The 19,920-nt window shown below is 39.9% G+C and overlaps 1 protein-coding gene across 1 annotated transcript; it reads left to right on the top strand.

Moving 5' to 3' along the window:
* Nucleotides 1-52: 52 nt before the first annotated feature.
* Nucleotides 53-19,553, top strand: Chmp5 (charged multivesicular body protein 5). Its single transcript, XM_004838398.4, has 8 exons — nucleotides 53-246; nucleotides 1,059-1,163; nucleotides 3,037-3,083; nucleotides 6,343-6,436; nucleotides 6,545-6,616; nucleotides 11,201-11,309; nucleotides 16,273-16,385; nucleotides 18,860-19,553. The coding sequence occupies exons 1-8, from the start codon at nucleotides 178-180 to the stop codon at nucleotides 18,908-18,910; spliced, it is 660 nt and encodes a 219-aa protein (XP_004838455.1). The 5' UTR covers nucleotides 53-177; the 3' UTR covers nucleotides 18,911-19,553.
* The last annotated feature ends 367 nt before the right edge of the window (nucleotides 19,554-19,920 follow it).

Here is a 19,920-nt window from a genome sequence, read left to right as displayed (position 1 = left end):
CAAAACTCTGCGTTCCTTCCCCGAAGGCCGAACTGAAAACCCGGAAAAGGATCAAGAAATTCCAGCGAGCGCACTGCGATTGCGCCTGGGTGGGCCGGAAATTGAAGTGGGAGTAATTCCGCTTCCGTTTTAGTTCCCCCCCGCTCAGTGTTTTGGGTTTCTTCGCGGCCGCTCAAGATGAACCGATTCTTCGGGAAAGCGAAACCCAAGGCTCCGCCGCCCAGCCTGACTGACTGCATTGGCACGGTGGGGATTTGACCATGGATAACCAGGCCCAGGGCCTCCGACTCTCCCAACCCCGCCCATCCGCGTCCCTAGGCTCCTACTCTATCCTATTCCCTGTACCGGGGCCCATTACACGTCCGCCTTCTCCATCCGCCCCCTTCATCCCATCTTCCCTATTAATTCCTGACACCACAAACCAGGGACCCTTCACCTCATCAATAACCCGTCCTACTTGCACTCATCCCGTTCTGATGCCCATTGACCTGTCAGCTCTCTTTTACCTTGGTCTCGTCACCCCAAACTGCCCGAGGCCCGTGTTCCCTTCCCACTTCGTCCAGCCGAATCTCTTACCCCCTTTCTATACCTCATCCCTCATCCATATCAGAGCCCTCTCTGTGTTATCCTAGGTCACCATATCTGTACCTTAGTCCTGAGTCTCAGTAACAGAAAATTCAAAACCTTGGCCCCTCAGATTAAGCCACCACCCCTACTCTAGGAAATGGTTTTAGTGCTACAGTCTTAGGTGGTATCCCCTGGGCACCTACTTTTTGAGCCCTTAGCCTGACCAGTCTCTGATTGTCAGGATATCTCAACTTAGCCCAGTGATAAATTATTTTTCTACTTCACTCTTGAGGGGTGTCTGGTATATCAGAATCTGAGGGAAAGAGTAGTTTTTTGAAGCCCCCCAGGGAATCACCTTCCCCCTCAAGTGAAGCACGGTTTTACATACTTCACTAAAGACTTTGTTTTGTTTCTCCATATTTTTTCCTCTCCTGCCCCTTCCCATATAAGTATAAAGCAGTAACTACTACAGATTTCTATTTTCCCCCAAGGTGGACAGCAGGGCAGAATCTATTGATAAGAAGATTTCCCGACTGGATGCTGAGCTAGTGAAGTACAAGGATCAAATCAAGAAGATGAGAGAGGGCCCTGCAAAGGTAACGTAGGCAGCAATTGCTGCAGAAGGTACTGTGACAGTCTAAGCACCTATAGAAATAGGGCCTGGTGATAGGGGCTAGTGAACAATACGAAAGAGATACAGTCTGTTAAAGAGAAAATATGCATTAAGATGTATCCAGGCAGGAGAGTTTGCAGCCACATATAAAAGGGAGGTTGGATTTGACTTGGTGAAGAGAAGGTGCTGATCACATGTCCAGAAGCATGTACATGGGAAGCAGCATATTCTACTGAGAAGATTATAATCTGGAGAGAAAGGCTGGGTGGAGCTCAGGATCAGTGAGTTGCCAGGCTGGGCAGGTTAGGTAGATATTGACTGGCTAAGGAGTGGCTCACTGGGAAAAAGTACTGAATTAGGCATGTGGTCCAATGTTCTAATACTATCCTTATGACTACCTACTAGCTGTGACCTTGATAAAGCCACTTATTTTCTGCTTCTGTTAAGTAGGAACTTAGTGTATTTAAGCACAAAGACTAGTAGAACTATCTTTATTTCTTCCAGTTCCATAACTTATTAACCATGTGAGATAGGGCATTACTGAACATCAATTTTCCCATCTGCGAAAGGGGATAAGATGTACTTTATAATGTGAGGATTAAATGCAGTAATTCATGTGACCTGCAGAGCACTACGTCTAGAACATAGTATCATTTGATGAATACTAGGTATTATTTGAAAGATAATGATATCTGATTTTTCTCTCTTAATGGAAGAGACAAAGCAATATATGGAACATTATAGAAAGGGAAGGCACCAGATGTGGTGGCATACATCTGTAATCCTAGCACTCTGGGAGGTTGAGGCAGGAGGTTCACAAGTTTCAGCCCAGCCCGGGCAATTTAGCAAGATCTAGTCTGAAAATAAAAAGTAAAAAAGGGATGGGGATGTAGCTTAGTGTGAAGGCCCTAAGTTCAATCCCCAGTACAGTAAATTAAAAGGAAAAGAAAGAAAAGGCTTTTCTCAGCAATCTTCACTGATGGTATGGTACAAGAACAGAGGCAGGAAAGCCTATCTAGACTTGAGATAAAAGCCCAAACCATGGTTGGTAGTCATGAGACTGTCATAAAAATAAAGAATCAGTGAGCTGGGGATTTAGCTCAGTGGTTTCTCTGCCTCCTGCTCAAGCTCAAGGACCCAAGTTCGATCCCCAGTACCCCCCCAAAAAAGAATCAATTTAAAAGACAACAGAGTTGTTTAAAACTCAGTAAAAGACAACAGAGAGGAAAGATAAGTTTGATGTAAAGGCTCTTAACCAGAAGAAGTGAGAGGTTGCTGGGGCCATATTTAGACATTTCCAAGGTGAGATAAGATTGAAGAGTCAAGGCCGGGGATTTAGCTCAGTGGTTCTGGCACCTGCCTTGCAAGCGCAAGGTCCCAAGTTCGATCCCCGGTACCAAAAAAAAAAAAAAGATTGAAGAGTCAGCCTGGTACAGTAGTGCACACCTGAAATCCCAGCACTTGGGAGGCTGAAGCAGGAGGATCACTATGAGATCAAAGCCAGCCTGAACTGCATAGCAAGACCCTGTCAAAAAAAAAAAAAAGATAGAAGAGTCTGGGCATGTTGAAGTTGGACTCTGTTGGGCCTAGAAGTGAACATATTATGTATTATGAAAAGAGAAACTAGGTCAGGATACTGAAATGTGGGATGCAAGGACAGACAGGAACTAAGGCTTAAAGATTGGACATCAGAGATATCTGTGCTTGGGAGGGGAAGATCAGAATCCAGAAGCTACTATGTCTGCTTCTTTGAAGAAGAAAGTAAGGGGCCATGTAAGTTTGAGGATAGGGGAGATTTCTTTTACTGTATGTATGTTTTCTACTTTTTAAAAAATTAAATCTGTTTTTCTCCTCAGAATATGGTCAAGCAGAAAGCCTTGCGAGTTTTAAAGCAAAAGCGGATGTAAGTTATGTGAATGATCTCTTTCCCTCTACCAGCTTTAAGTAAAGGGAAAACCATCAGTTTTTCATAGTATTTTCTAAGTATTCTTTTTTTTTTTGTACCGGGGATCAAACTTGGGTCCTTGTGCTTGCGCAGCAGGCGGCGGAACCACTGAGCTAAATCTCCGGCTTTTCTAAGTATTCTTGATATAATTCAAATTTTTCATTAACATCTAATTACATACAATTAGTGGGGCTTTCCTTCACCCTCCACATATACAGCAACATCTGTGATAGCGTTGTCGTCTAATTAGAACTTTTTGCTATGATGGAGATACTCTATGTCTGTATATCCAGTTCAGTAGCTATTAGCTACTTGTGACTATTTGGCACTTGAAGTGTGGTTAGTGTGACTAAGGAACTGAAATTTTAATTTTATTTCTTTAATTTTAATTTAAGTATCTGTATATGACTAGTGATTGTTTTGGACTGGCTAGATCTATAGCATTTGGTTCTTTCATTTAGTTAGCATACGCTTTTTGATTTTGTTTATAAAAGGAATGCTGAATATTTCTTCTCATATGGATGGATTTTTTTTTTTTATTATTACATTGCTGAGGATTGAACACAAGGCCTCTTGTGTGCTAAGCAAATGTTGTACCACTGAGCTACACCTCCCCCACCTTTTTGTTGAAATAAGGTTTCCCTGTGTAGTCCAGGATTAGCCTTAAACATGAAGTCCTCCTGCTTCAGCCTTCTGGATGATAGCATTGTAGGTGTGTGTCACCATACTCCGCTCACTTTAGCCCTTTCATTTTGAGATAGGGTCCTGTCAAGTTGCCCACACTGGTCTTGAACTTGTGACTCTCCTGCCTCAGCTTCCCATGTAGATGGAAGTACAGGTGTGTGCTGCCATTCCTGGCTTCACCAAAATAGATTTAAAGGTCCTTAATTAGTTTTAGATGATTATGTCCCAGTGCTTGAGAGAACCCAAATAATTTTTTGACACCCTTGAGAACTGCTAAGCTGATGAGATCATCTGCAAGGTTGTGGAGGTCAGGTGTAATCAGCTGATATGGGTTTTTTTTGTTTTGGGGTATTTTGGGGGCAGTACTGGGGATCGAACTCAGGACCTTGCACTTGTGAGGCAGGCGCAGTGTCACTGAGCTAAATCCCCAGCCCTGTAATCAGCTAATATGGAACCTGAAAACTTGTTGCTCTCTCTATTCCAATTTTTAAGGAACTTTTTATAATACATCAGTTGTCATCTTCCTTATTTTAGATTATATCACATTGCAAAAAGAAATCAGGCCTAGGGCCAGGGATTTAGCCCAGTGGTTCCATCGCCTGCCTCACAAGCGCAAGGACCCAAGTTCGGTCCCCGGTACCAAAAAAAAAGAAATCAGGCCTATTGTGAGAGCAAAAGCAGTAATCTTGATTGGTATCATGCAATTTTTAAATACTCTTTTTTGTTAGGAAAGGAATACAAAATAAAAAGAGAGGAATACAGGTTCATTGTAGAAATTTGGAAAATATATAAACATAAGCAGAAGAAAAGAAAATTCACCTAGATTCTTGCTTCTAGAAATAACCTTTAAAATGCTTTTTCCAGGGCAGGGGATTTAGTTCAGCGGTTCTGCTGCCTGCCTGGCAAGCCAAGGACCCGAGTTCGATCCCTGGTACAAAAAAAAAAAAAAAAAAAAGAACAGTAAAATACTTTCTCCAGTTTCTTTTCTTTCTTTTTTTTTTGGCGGGGGGGGCGGGGGTCCAGGGATCAAACTCAGGACCTTGCGCTTGTGAGGCAGGCACTGGAACCACTGAGCTAAATCCCCAGTCCTCCAGTTTCTTTTTTATGATTATGTATATGTACATGGCATGTGTACATAAAATTTGTAGAGGAAAACTTAAATTATAGTGTATCTATTACTGTACATGTCATCCTTTCCATTTAATTTTTAATCTTGAGCATTTTCTTGTCCTTTTAACTATTCTATAGAAACTTTACACTTTTTAACAAAATAATCAATCATTTGCCTGCAATATGAATTGACCATTTTCCTTCTGATTGGATAGTGAGATAGTTTCTAAATATTGTATAAAGACAATATTAACTGCAATCATTGAGGTAGTGTATAATTTGATATAAAACTTTGTTTTAAAGAACACGTTTTAAGCACAAGACATTATATACTATCAGCTTAATTATAGGTACAGAGTTAATGTAATCTCAGGGAGCTCAGTCTAGAGAAAAAGGTAGGAGGACTGTTGAGTTCAAGGCCATCTAGGACTACCTAGGGATTTCAAGGCTAGTCTGGACTAGGTAGGGAGACCCTATCTCAAAAAACAAAATAAGAAAAGGAGTTCAGTCTACTGCAAAAACATTTATGTGAAGAAGTTTAAAAATGGTCTTACCCTATGCTCCAAGTGTTCATATTTCTGAGAATTACCATAGGATATAATTGTAAAAACATAGATAAAGGTGTGGGCTGGGCATGGTAGCTCACACCTGTAATCCCAGCACTCAAGAAGCTGAGGCAAGAGGATCAAGAGAGGCCAGCATAGGCAGTTTAGCAAGACAAAGAGAGAGAGTTGGCCATGATGCCACATGCCTATAATCCCATACTCTGAGGCTAAGGCAGAAGGGATTACAAATTTCAGGCCAGACTGAGCAATTTATCAATTTAGCAAGACCCTGTCTCTAAATAAAAGAAAGTGCTAGGATATAGCTCACTGTGAAGGTCCTTGGTTCAGTCCCCAGTACTGGGGGGAAAAAAGTTGAGTATGGTGGCACGTACCTATAATACTAATGCTCTGGGAAGCTGTAGCAAGAGGGTCATAAGTTCTAGCCCAGTCTTGGCAACTTAGTGAGACCCTGTCTCAAAATAAAAATTTTAAAAAGGGCTCGGATATAAGCTCAGTGTGGAGGCTCTGGGTTTAGTCTCCAGTACCACACACATAAAAGGGACCCGGGGGTTAAGGTTGTAACTCAGTGGTGGAATACTTACCTGGTGTCCATAAGGCCCTGGGTTCAATTCCTAGTCACACACACACACAAATAGCAACATAGGAAAAAGTGAATAGTATAATACAAAGTAGAAAACAATAGTGTTATAACTAAAATAAATGTATAGGAAAAAGACTGGAGAGACTGAGTTAGAGGAATTAATTTTTAAGGATTTTGGTCCTTTATTTTATGAAAATTCTATTTAGTGTTAAGGGTGCTTTCTTCCTGAAGATTTCTATCTGGTTCACATTTGTCATTCTCAATTGACTCTAAAAAGGTATGAGCAGCAGCGGGACAACCTTGCCCAACAGTCCTTTAACATGGAACAAGCCAATTACACCATCCAGTCATTGAAGGACACCAAGACTACGGTATCCCAAAGCATTTTTTTTCACTTTTGTGTTTTTTTCTCTTGTTTTTTTAAAAGATAGTTTAACCAACATGACTTCTTAAGACATTGTGTTTTCTTTTTTTTTTAGGTGGATGCTATGAAACAGGGAGTAAAAGAAATGAAGAAGGCATACAAGGAAGTGAAAATTGACCAGATTGAGGTAAAGTGTATGCTAGTTTCTGCAAGAATATGCACCAGTTTCTGAAAGGATCCAAATGAATGTGTATGTGATGGGAAAAGCACATCAGAGGGATTGAATCCTGGGCCACCATTTACTAGTGTAGCTTCAGGAAGGATTACCTAAGGTCTCAGCTTCCTCATTGTTAGTGCAAAGATCTTAAAATCACATACAGTATAGCTATTATGCAGATGAAATAAATGAGCTAGTATACCTACACTATTTTAAATAAAATACAAAATGCAGTGCTTGGCACATAATAAATACTCAGTAGTTACTTCTAACTTAATGAATTTTAGTTTGTTTCCTCAACTGATATTGCTGCCTATCTCCCAGTATTGTCACAAATGTTAAATAAAGATATGTCTGTAAAGTGCTTAATACAATACATTAGTCAGCTTCTTGTAATTGGGATACAGTACTCAACACTCACAACTTAAAGAGAGGCTGAATTTGGCTCACAGTTTCAGGGTATTCAGTCCATGATCAGCTGGCTACAAGGTAGAAACATCATGGTGGAACAAAGCTACTCAACTTCTTGACAGTTGGGAAGCAGAGCAGGGAACACTGCCAGAGAGGAATGCAGGGGACCATATATAGAACCCAATGTCACACTTCCATGGCCCACCCAGACACACCCAGGAACGTGCTTTATTAGTCTGGTTATTGTTTCATAATTCAGTGAAGTTAATATTATCAGGATTAATGCTCACAATTCTGACATTGAGTTGGTGACCTTTTCTAGTAATTCTCTTTATGTTTATATTTCAATAATATAATTCCTTAAAATTAGCATTTCTTTTTGTTTATTTGTTTTTTGGTACTGGGGATCCAACTCAGGTCTTTGCACAGGCGGCGGAACCACTGAGCTAAATCCCTGGCCCTAGCATTTCTTTTTGAGATTAGATTTTGGCAAGGAGATAATCCCTGAGAGCCTGGCGGTTCTCACCTGTCAGGTGAACAGCCAAATGGCAAGCAGAGGGAGTGAGTGGTAACCAGTCAGGAAGGAAGCTTCCTTTGTTCATGTATATTTATTTAGCACCCTTTACCCCTGCTCTCTCTGTCTCTTTCCTTGAGGTCAGAAACTTCATTTTGTTCACTTTTGTATCCCCAATGCCTAGACAATATCTGGCCATGGTTGGTGCCTAGAGTAAGAGACTGTTAAAGAAAATAAAGCAGTTAAGTGTTTGTTGAGTGAGTAGTTAGGATGTCCCAGGTGTTTGACTGTCTCTACAGAGGTATTCTCTGGCAGTGTGAAGGCATTCATTTTTTCCCTGTTATACTTCTTTTCACCAACCCTCTTCACATTGCCCTTTACCATTTCCACTGGTCTACAAGTCTTTTGCTATGGAGTTAAGCTTCATGATATCTTTCAAGAAATTCACTAAGAAAAATGTTCTATATGTGCTTGTCTTATTTGTGTAGTACTTTTTGATAATAAAATACAAAATGCAATTTTGTTTTTTACTTTTAGGGCTCCTTGTGTTTTATTTAAAGCTATTTAATATGAACAAAAGAAAAACTTTGGTCATTTTGGGTTTTTTGTATGTCTCTACCTTTCATCTGTAGTTGTATATCAGTCTCTGTTCCTACCCTTTTCCTGTCCCCTAATAAATTGCCAATATGAGAGGTGGAAAGCCTCTTTAACACTTTTGGTGCATATGTATATGTGTCTTTTGGCCAGGCTACATATTCTGAATTTTTCTGTTGGATTTATTTTCCTAAAATACTTTATTTGTAAAACATTTTCATGGGTTTTTTTGTTTTGTTTTGTTTTTGTTTTTTTGTTTTTTCATTTTCATGGTTTTATAGGTTATTTTTTTCTCTTTATGTGGTGATGGGGATCAAACACAAGGTCTTATGCATGCTAGGCAAATGTTCTACTGTTGAGCTATATCCCCAACCTATATAATTCTAATTTTTTATTTTGCCTTTGTGTGTGTGGCTCTGTTTTCGTCTTTTCTTTTTTTTTTTTAGTTTCTGCACATCAGTCCATCAATGTTCTTTTTGGTTTAGTCCCTGTATTTATGTTGTTCTTGTTTATTATATAATATTGATTTATGTGAATTTGAAGACAGGTTAGCCTGACAATTCTTTGTGAGATAATTTTTTGTTTATGTCTGTCCGAGAGTCTACTACTAGAAATCCTATTCAAAGATGATTTGGGGAGATTTCTCTTAATATGTAATAGTATAATACAAACTTGACTTGATTAGTTTATTCTATGTTATTCTTTTTCCCTTTTAATTAGTGTTTACTGTAGTGCTTCTCTATTTAGCAGACTGTTACATATATACAGGACAATCACTTGGCACTTGGAAAGACAAAAAACTAAGAGTTTTTTAAAAGTTTTTCCTCTTCCATTTTATTTTTTATGCTTTTCACTTTTATATGGAAAACAAACCAAGAGACCAGGAAGGAATTTCAAATGTCTTGCATTGCTATAGAAATTGAAGGGTAAATGGTGCTGATTTGGACCACGATCAACACTAGTCTGTTCTTCTCTATGTGAAATACAGTGTTATTCTGTATATCCCTAAAACAATAGATACAGTATTAGGCGATTATTGTTTCTATAAATTATTTTTTAAATGGGGGAAATGCATATTTACTGCTAGTATAAGTTGATACAATCCTTTATTATTTTATTTTATTTATTTATTTATTTATTTTGGGTACCGGTGATCTAACTCGGGACCTTGCACTTGTGAGGCAGGCGGCGGAACCACTGAGCTAAATGCCTGGCCCTCTGTCTCTCTACTTCTATGATGTATCTTTTATTTTGCTCTTTATTTATACTTTGGCTTTCTCATATATGAGAAACCATGCAATATTTAAGCTTGTGTATCTGATTTATTTCACTTAACATTTTGAGCTCATAAATCCCTACACTAATCCTATAAATGAGGAAATTAACTACTCATTAAATAATGCAAAATTTGAACTTGAGTATTTCTGACTTCTGAGTCATTTTATCCACTGCCCTTCTTATGCTGTGCCACTTCTCAGTTTGGTTTTGCATTGTTTCCTGCCATGTACTACATGTAGATCATTAACAGATGGTTTATTCTCTCAGCCAATTTTTTTTTCACCAGCCTGGTCTCAGGTATTAAGCGTTTCCTGATTCCATCCCTTTTTTTTTTGTACTGGGGATACGCAGGCACGGTGCCACTGAGCTAAATTCCTGGCCCTCCTGATTCCATTTCTTTTTCCCCATTCAAGGTGGCCCATTACAACTTTTTTACCACCCAGTTGATTTCGCTTTTGATTTATGTCTTTGGCTGTCTTGAGTAATTTTACTGGTCTCAGTTACTTCCCTTTCTCCATTTAGTATTGATAGTTAAATGTTTCTTGATTTAATGTTGCGAATAGAACTCTCTAATAGCAGAGAGCTGATGGGCATCCGTTTTCAAAATAGGCCTTTGGATTTTTGTGGGTTTGTTTGTTTTTATTTTGTCTTGTTTTGTTTTTGAGACAAGGCCTTGCTCAGTAGTTCAGGCTGCTCTTGAACTCACTATGCAGCGCAGGCTGGCCTCGAACTCACAGCAGTCCTCCTGCCTCAGTCTACAGAGTGCTGGGATTCCAGACATGTACCACCTTGCCCACCTAGGTCTTTGGATTTGCATGACACTCCTTTAAAATCAAATGCAAGATCACCAATTCTATATTTTATTTTGAAATTCACCTTTTCACCACCAAAATGGAAGAGGGATTATGAGGGTAAATGGCATTCACAGTTATTGTTAGGGGAAATCTTTGGGCTTTTGACTTCTGATTTTTTTTTTTTTCCTTTGCAGTGCTACAAATCAAACTCAAGCCTCATACATGTTAGGCAAGCTGTTCCCTCAGATTTTAAATAATTCTTTAAGCACTCTTTGTAATACTTTTTTGGGTTTTTTGTTTTTTGGGTTTTTTTTGGTACCGGGGATCAAACTCGGGACCTTGCACTTGCACAGCAGATGCCGGAACCACTGAGCTAAATCCCCGGCCCTTCTTTGTAATACTTTTTACTAGGAGGGACATTCCAGAGGCTGGAGAGTAGCTCAGTAGTACAGCATGTGCTTAGGATGCATGAGGCCCAGCACCAAACAAACAACAAAATAAATGAAGGACATTCAGGAGTTATTCAGACCTACTCTTTAGAAAAGTGTCTGTTCAGTTGTTGACTAATAGCAGTTGCTAGGCAAGGATTGGGTTAGTGAAGTAAACTAACATTGTTGAGAATTATTTATGTGCTTGATATTTTATGTACATTTTTTAAAAATTGCTAATTTCTAAGCTTCAAAGGAGAATGAAGGGAATGTGGTAGTTAAAAGACAATAGTGGACCAAGGAATTTAGCTCAGTGGTGCCGCTGCCTGCCTTGCAAGCGCAAGGTCCCGAGTTTGCTCTCCAATACCAAAACAAACAAAAACAATAACAAAAAGACAATGGTAAGGGCTCAAGATTTAGCTCAGCAGCACAGCACCTGCCTGGCAAGCGCGAGGTCCTAAGTTTGATCCCTACTACCCAAAAAAAAAGACGATGGTAAAAAAATGAGTGGAAACCCTATCTCCTATTTCTATAGGATTTACAAGACCAACTAGAGGATATGATGGAAGATGCAAATGAAATTCAAGAAGCACTGAGTCGCAGTTATGGCACTCCAGAATTAGATGAAGATGACTTAGAAGCAGGTAAGTTGTGAGAAAAGCAGTGTAGCTTTACTTTAGAGCTTGAAAGTAACAACTGTCTGAGACCTTTTCCCAAATGCTAGAGAAAATTACTATCCAGGTTCCCTGAGACTTAGCTTTCAGTAGTCTTCAGGCACAGAGCCTTTGAGCTACCTGCATCAGACTTGCAAACTCCATCAGTAACACTAAAGTATGGTCAACATGGCCTTTCCTTGCTGTTTTCCTTTTGATTTTGTTCTCCCTATTTTCTTATTTGGAGTCTTATTCCTAAGAAGAGCAAAACAAATTAAGAAACAGTAGTTGGTGAATACTTAGTGTTCATCTACTATATGCCAGGCTCTGTGCTAGATGCTAGGGATTTAGCATTGAAAAAAATAAATGTAGGCTGAGATTGATGGTGGATGGTTGTAATCCCAGCATTTAGGAGGCTGAGGCAGGAGAATTGCAGTGAGTTCCAGGCCAGCCTGGGCTACATAGTGAGTTCAAAGCCACCTTAAACTACAAAGCAAGACCCTGTCTCAAAAAAAAAAAAAAAAAAAAATGGGGCTGGGGATTTAGCTCAGTGGTGCCAATGCCTGCCTCACAAGCGCAGGGTCCCAAGTTTGATCCCCAGTACCAAAAAAAAGATTCTTGTGTTCATGTAACTTCTAGCAGTGGGAGGAATATAAACCTACTTGCTTCAAGTAATTATTTAATTACAAGAACACACACTGTTGGGGAAAAATGAGATACCATAGGAACATGGTAATCTAACTTAACAAAGGAATCTTCCCCTAGTGGGAGAATCAAACATAGTTAGTACTGAAGTACAGGCCCAGGACCTGAAAGATGAATAGGAGTTAGCACAAAAAACTGAAAAGGGAAGCTGGGTGCACTGCTATAATCCCAGTATTCTGGTAGGCTGAGGCAGGAGAGTTGCAAGTTCAAACCCAGCCCAGGGAACTTAGTGCCTTACTGAAGCTCTATCTAAAAAGATAAAAATAGAGCTGGGCATGTTGGCACACACCTGTGATCCCAGCACTCAGGAGGCTAAGGCAGGGGGATCGCTGCGCATTCGAGGCCAGCCTGGGCTACATAGTGAGTTTGGGGCCGGGCTGAACTACAAAGGGAGATCCTGCCTCAAAACACCAAAAAAAAAAAAAAAAAAAAAAAAAAAAGATAAAGGGCTGGAGATGTAGCTCAGTGTGAAAACCCCAGGTTCAATATCCAGTACTGCTAAAAAAAAAAAGGAATAAGAGTTGTTGAGTCTCCTCAGGGAGAGAGGTCTGTCTAGAAGCTATTAATTTGGTCACATGAGATAATGGAAGCTAAGACTAGGGTGGTGGTAGCAGCTACAGAAAGAAATGAACAGATTAAGGACATTCTAGGAGATTGAATATGTAAGGCTGATTGACTGGTTATGGAGGAAGAAGGGGGTGTCAAAGATAGCCATCACCTTCTAGCAGGAATAACGGTAAATGGCAGAAGCAGCCCACACTGGATTTTTCATCGCATGGCTCCCATAACATTATAGTGGACCCTCAAATTACGACCCACCTGACATACAAATAACAGGTTATGACCAGAATTTTAGTTTTAACTTATGACCAGAGTCTTGAGTTAAGACCTGAATGCCGGCCACTTGTGCTTCCAGATGGTCTCAGATATAGATTTAACCCTTAAAGAGTTCTGGAAGTAATAGTACACCATCCTTGCCTGTGTGGGGTTAATTGAGAAATCCTGGGCCAATGTCTAAGGACACAGATCTGCCTGTTAACAAGAGAGAGACTTTGAAAGCTTTGTAGAGAAGCCTGAGCTTTCAATTGACCAACTTGAGTAACAACCAGCCATCTGGAATGAATTGAGTTGAATTGAGTTCTCAAGTCAAGGAGCCACTGTACTGCTTTCTCCCTTGCTCCCCCTTCCTCTCCACCCCTTCTTGCTTCCTCCCTTTACCTCCCTTTCTCCCTCTTTGTCCCTCTCTCTATCCCTCCACCACCCCCATTCTCTTTTTGCCTAGAACCTTTTTTCCTTCTTTCATTTCTTTGGTTTCTTGTTTTTGTTTTTTGAATTTCCTATCTTGAGTTTCCCCTGATGATTCTTAGAGAAAGTTTTTATTTTAGGGCTGGGGATTTAGCTCATTGGTTTTGCCGCCTGCTGCGCAAGCTCAAGGACCCGAGTTCAATCCCTGGTACCAAAAAAAAAAAAAAGAAAGTTTTTTGTTGATATACTTTATTTACCCCTTGGTATCTAAGAATGTCTTCCAGTTGCCTTCATGCACAAATACTAACTTGCCAAAGTAAATAATTCCTGGTTCAAAATTATTTTCCTTTAAAATTCTGTAGATGTCATTTCATTGTTTTCTGGCATTTAGAATTGCAAGAGATCAGTCTGACTTTTGCCCCTTTACAGGTAATCTGGTTTCTCTGGTTACTTGCAAAATTTTTTCTTTATTCTTGAAATTTAAAAGTGTCACAAGGACAGGCCAGGGATTTAGCTCAGTGGTTCTGCTGCCTGCCTCAAAAGCGCAAGGTTCTGAGTTTGATCCCCAGTACCAAAAAGAAAAGTCACAAGGATATGTCTAGGTGATTCTTTTCTTCTCATTGAATTGTAAAAGTACCCTGTGAGGCTTCTTCATGTGCAAACCTACTTCATTCTTCAACTCTGGAAAGTTATCACCAATTAGTTCCTTAAGTATTGTTTCAGCTTAATTTGCTTTGTCCTCTGTTTCAGGTATTTCTGTTAGGCGTAGATTGTATTTTCTAGACAGGCTTTCCATTTCTCTCTTCTTCTCCTCTTAATATCTTTGGCCTTTAGGGGCCTGGGATTTGGCTCGGTGGTTTTGCCGCCTGCTGCACAAGCAGAAGGATCTGAGTTCAATCCCCGGCACAAAAAAAAAAAATTAATAAATATATATATATATATCTTTGGCCTTTTCTTCTGCATTCTGTGAGAATTTCTCTTATTTTGCATTTACTTCAGGAATTTCACTTTGTGACCATCTCTGCTATGTACTTCTTTTATTTTTTTTGATTTATTTATTTTTTTGGTACCCGGGATCGAACTCAGGACCTTGTGCTTGCGAGGCAGGCTGTGGAACCACTGAGCTAAATCCCCGGCCCCTATGTACTTCTTTTAAATGGAAGGCCATGATCTCTTCCATATGGTCACACACCACCTGGTGTATAATTAACCCCACATGGATAATGAACTCTCTTATAAGATGTTCAATACTTTTTAGATGTATTCTCAGAATAGGCGTTTTCTCAGTTACCTAACTCTGTTCTTTCTTCTGAACTTCATTCTTATAACCTTTTCAACAGCTCTTCACAATGAGGTCCAAAAACATGGTCTTCCCAAGAACTGAAGTTGTGGTGTTATTCCTACAGCCTGATTTCATGCAATGATCCCACATTATATAGCAATTATCCAGGCCTTCTGTTACTACTTTTTTCCAAGTCCATCAATGAAAGAGAATTTGATTGATTTAATTTAATTTAATTTTTTTTTGGTACCAGGGATCGAACTCAGGTTCTTGCGCTTGCGCAGCAGGCAGCGAAACCACTGAGCTAAATCCCAGGCCCAATTGATTGATTTATTGAGACAAGGTCTTGTTTTATAGTTCAGGCTGGCCTTGAACTCATTATATTACCCAGCTGTCCTCGAGCACACAGCAGTCCTCCTGCTCCAGTGTCCCACACGGTGGGATTACAGACATGCGCCACTACAGCAGACTCTTTTTTTTTTTTTTTTTTTTGTTACCGGGGATTGAACTCGGGTCCTTGCGCTTGCAAGGCAGGCGGCAGAACCACTGACCTAAATCCCCAGCCCCAGCAGACTCTTTTTATACTTATTATGGTCAGATTTTTCTAATCTGAATTGGTCAACTCACAACCATAATCTTCTTATCAAGACCGGGACCATATACACCTGTGGGGAACTGAATGATTTGGTTTTGGTTTTGGTTTTGAGATAGGGTCTCACTATGTAGTTTAGGCTGGTTTTGGCCTCACTATGTAGCCTAGGCTGGCCTTGAATTCCCAGGAATCCTCCTGCCTCACCTCCTGAGTGTTGAGATTATACATGTGTACTACCATACCCAGCTATTTATAGATTTTATATACCTTGAAATTTTTTTTCTTTTCTTTTTTTTTTTGGTACCAGGGATCGAACTTGGGTCCTTGTGCTTGTGAGGCAGGTGGTGGAACCACTGAGCTAAATCCCCAGCCCACTTGAAATTTTCTTAAATGATCATCTTTAATTTTGAAAACAGAGATTAATCCCCTTCCCTTTTTTTTCCTGTTTTTATCTTATTAGAAATAATTTGACTAAGTTTTCTTGCTTCTATTTTCTTTGCAGTGTTGGTGTATTAGTCACGTTCTTATCACCAGAATAAAATACTTGACACAGCTTATAGAAGAGGTTTATTTTGGTTCATGGTTTTGGAGGATTCATTCCATGGTTGGCTAGTTCCAAGGTAGAAACATTATGGTAGAAGGCCATGAAGGAGGGCATGTGGCAGTGTCAGAAAGCAAAGAGAGAAAAAAGAGAGGAGCCTGGAACAAGAACACCCTTCCAGGTGACACCCCCAGTGACCCAACTGTAAGCAGGCCCCACCTTCTAATAGCACATCCAGCTATGAACTTATCAATGGATTAATCCACTGATGAGTATAGTGCCCACAAGATCAGTCACCTTCTAAAAGCCCCACCTACGGCTGGGGATTTAGCTCATTGATGCCATCCCTGCCTCACAAGCACAAGGTCCCAAGTTCAATCCCCGGTACAAATAAAAGAAAAGCCCCACTTCTGGACATATGAAGCTTTTATTCTTTTTGGGGGGGGGGGGTACCTGGGATCGAACTCGGGACTTTGCACTTTCGAGGCAGGTGGCGGCACCACTGAGCTAAATCCCTGGCCCAGGACATATGAGGCTTTTCAGGGACATTTTAGATCTAAACCATAACAGTTTACTATTTTAATTTCAGAATTGGATGCACTGGGTGATGAGCTTCTGGCTGATGAAGATAGTTCTTACTTGGATGAAGCAGCATCTGCACCTGCAATACCAGAAGGTGTTCCCACCGACACTAAAAACAAGGTGAGCACCTTTTGTGCTTCTCTTTCTATACAATCTGGTGAAGATTTTATGCCCACCCTTCTGAGAATTTAAAAGATAGTCTAATGTTAGGACGGGAAAGTCAGTCCTGGTCATTATTTTGGGAGCCTTTGGAAGCCAGTTTTCTTGTTTGAGATAATGAACAGGCTGCATAAATAGAGTCAGTGAGGTTTAAGGATGTTTCTTTACAGTGATGATTTCTATAATGTACATAATGACCCTTGTTGTGAGCTGGCACTCAAATGGTAAATGGTACCATTTACAGGTTTTACACATTTCCTGGGAAAACACTGGCAGCACATGCAAGTTCCTTGCAGAGTGGCAGAGTAAAAGAAAGTCCCACTCTCCAGATTCACTAATTATTGGGTGGATTTTTTTAAGAAACTAGAAACTAATGATTTAAATGTAAAACTTAATGTAGGGCATGGTAGCACATATCTGTAATCTCAGCACTCGGTTTTTTTGGGTTTTGTTTTTTTTTTGGTATTGGGGATTGAACTCGGGTCCTTGCACTTTTGAGGCAGGCAGCAGAATCACTGAGCTAAATCCCCGGCCCCTGTAATCTCAGCACTTGGAAAGCAGTGGCAGGAGGATTGCTGTGAGAGTTCAAGGCCAGCCTGCACTACAGTGGCACCCTCTCTCAAAAAAACAAAAACCTTAATGTAGAAAGATTTTACGTCAACAAGTTAAAAAAAAATCAGGATGTCTGGTACTATGACATCACTTAGTTGTTTTGAGCTTTTCTGTTCCTCATTTGTGTAAGATGCAGATAATCACAGGTATTTCATATAATTATGTAGGCAGCGTAGATTGTGTATGTAAAGGACTTTGCAAACTTAAATCCCTGTCCAAGCTGAGCGCAATGGGACACCCCTGTAGTCACAGCACTCAGGAGGCTGAGGCAGGAGGATCGCAGTGAGTTTGAGGCCAGTCTGGGCTACATAGTATGCTCAAAGTCAGCCAGAATTACATAGTGAAACACTTTCTCAAAAAGCCAAACAGGGCTGGGGATTTACCTCAGTGGTTCTGCCACCTGCCTCTCAAGCGCAAGGTCCCGAGTTTGATCCCCAGTATCAAAAAGAAAAACAAACAAACAAATAGAAGCTCTGTGCGGATCTATATGTTGGCACTATTATAAGTATTATAAGCTGCTTATAAAATCTCGTTCACTCCATCTTAGTTCCTAGTATAATGTGTCATTTATTTTCTGCTGCCACTAGATGTTTACAGCCCTGGTATCTGCTTAATCTCCCAATTTGCACAATGAGTATGCACATTATAGTTGTCAGATATTTGAGTGGGAACCTGTCCTATTTGCTGCCTTTATTCACTGTGATTTTGAGCAAATTAGGAATTCATGTCTTCTCTCAAAACCTCTTCCGTTTTTCCTATTTGTAAACGGTTTCTGTGACTATGCATCCTCCTGTTATGTTCCTCCCTTCTCCCTTGAGCCTGAAATAGTCTTATTTTTTCTACTGCCCACCTTATTCCACCCCCCCACCCCCACCTCTGCAGCTCTTTCAAGATTCCAGGTGCACAGGTTGCTTTTTGTCAGTACTCCTGAAATAGTTTTTTTAATGCTGGGGTTTGAGCCCAGGGCCTCAGGCATGGGGAGGCAAGTATTCTACCATTGAGCCACATCACCAGCTTTACAGCTCACCTTTTAATTCTCCAATAACAAATCCCTACACCATCTTTGTCATTTCCACTGTTAGAAGGTCACAGCTTATCAAGATAAATGTGCTAAGGAGATGGGTTTTCTTAATCAATAGTGGTGTCACTGCCTATGATTTTGGAGTAAAGCATGATGTGGAATTGACTGCCCATCCTACAGCATTGCCCTTTCAAGCATTAGGAGGCTAAAAAAGGTATTGGTCCTTATTAAAGATCATAGTGAAAATACAAATCTAGAGGGAAGGAGTAATTCCTCGGCCTTTCCTCCTTGACCCTCCCAACCTCCTTTTCCTCTATTTTGTTTTTTGAATTTTTGTTTGATTTTGAGCTAGGATCTCTTTATGTTGCCCAGGCCAATCTCAAATTGCTAGGTTTAAGGGATCCTCCTGCCCCAGGTTCCCTGATTAGCTGGCACTTCATGGGCATGCCACTCTGCCTGACTCTTTTCCTCTAGGTTTCTCTTTACATATCTCTTTGTTGCTCTTTTGCTCTTCTTTTACCCTACAAAGGTTTACTCTTTTGGTTCTTTTGTTTCCTGGCTCATGTGTCTTCCTTTACCTTTCATGATAAAGCTCATTATCTTTTGAGTGGGATTTTGGTTTTGATTGATTAACTTGGAAATTACTTGTGACTACTAAATGTATTTGTTTCTTGGTGCTGGGGATTAAACTCAGGGCCTTGTACATGCTAGGCGAAAGCTGTATCACTGAGCTACATCCACAACTGCTGTAACTTTAATCAAGTGAAAAATGGTGGCACTAAACATTGATTCCTTTTCACAGGATGGAGTCCTGGTGGATGAATTCGGATTGCCACAGATCCCTGCTTCATAGATTTGCATCATTCAAGTACATCATGTAAAATAAACACATCTTCTGGGACTGGGAAATATTTCCAAATTTGCAACAGATTTCAGTTTCTTTCCTTTTTTGAAGGAAAGGGTAATTTTACTGCTCTTTCTTTTTTTTTTTTCCCATTAAGAAACTCATTGCTTGGAGGAAGCTTTCTTTGTACTAAAATTTGATTCTCTTTCTCTTGTGAAAGACTAACTTAAAAGAATCTTTGGCTTTGTATAACTTGTTTTCATTCATTAGTAATTGAAATAAAATCAAGGAGACAAGAATCTTTAGTAAGTTCTATGACAGTATAACTTTACAGTTTCAATGTGACCTTGATAAATTGATAATATAAAGATGAGATTTTTGAGACTGTTCATATTATGTTTCAACACCATTTTCTATTGTGGTATTATAGGTGGCTTAATGATGGCATTTTTGATAGGTTTTGTGGTGTCTTGTGACCAAATTACTGTGTCCAGTATTGGAATGGAATTGTCACTACTGTATCATGAGTGGGTATTTTAATTCTATGGTTTCTTCAGTATTACAGCCTGACTTGTAATCAATAATGAATATTTCTTGATATTTAATGTATAGGACATTTATTTATACTCAATAAATATTTTTCAAAAGGATATACTTTTAATATCACTTCAGCCTAAAACTTCCACTAGATAAACCAAATTTAACCAGTAGCATTGTGGTATAGAGGAAAGAATAAGTAGCCTGGTGTGGTGATGCACACATGTGATCCCAGCACCTGACAGGAGAATGCAGGAGGAATGCAGTTTGAGCCCAGCCTGGGCAACTTAGTAAGACCCTGTGTCTTAGTTACTTTTCTTGTTGCTGAGACAAAATACCTGATACCCAAAGTTAAAGGAGGAAAGGTTTATTTGGGCTCACAGTTTGTAGAGGTTTCAGTCCTTAATTGGCTGGCTCAACCAAGGCAGAGAGGCATCACAGAAGAGAAATAGTTTATGGCAGGCAGAAGGCAACAAGAGACA

This window comes from Heterocephalus glaber, unplaced genomic scaffold (assembly GCF_053883595.1).
Source record: "Heterocephalus glaber isolate CG9 unplaced genomic scaffold, H.glaber_assembly_v1.0 deba00001481, whole genome shotgun sequence".
In the NCBI taxonomy this organism is placed as follows: Eukaryota; Metazoa; Chordata; class Mammalia; order Rodentia; family Bathyergidae; genus Heterocephalus; species Heterocephalus glaber.
Note: the sequence above shows the minus strand (reverse complement) of the source record. Positions and strands in the feature narration are given on the sequence as shown.

What these genes read in the sequence shown, in the direction of transcription:
- Chmp5 (XM_004838398.4), top strand. Translation starts at nt 178, where the DNA reads ATGAACCGATTCTTCGGGAAAGCGAAACCCAAGGCTCCGCCGCCCAGC. An exon ending in GTTTTAAAGCAAAAGCGGAT is followed by an intron (nt 3,084 to 6,342) that starts GTAAGTTATGTG and finishes GACTCTAAAAAG; the next exon opens with GTATGAGCAGCAGCGGGACA. An exon ending in TGAAGGACACCAAGACTACG is followed by an intron (nt 6,437 to 6,544) that starts GTATCCCAAAGC and finishes TTTTTTTTTTAG; the next exon opens with GTGGATGCTATGAAACAGGG.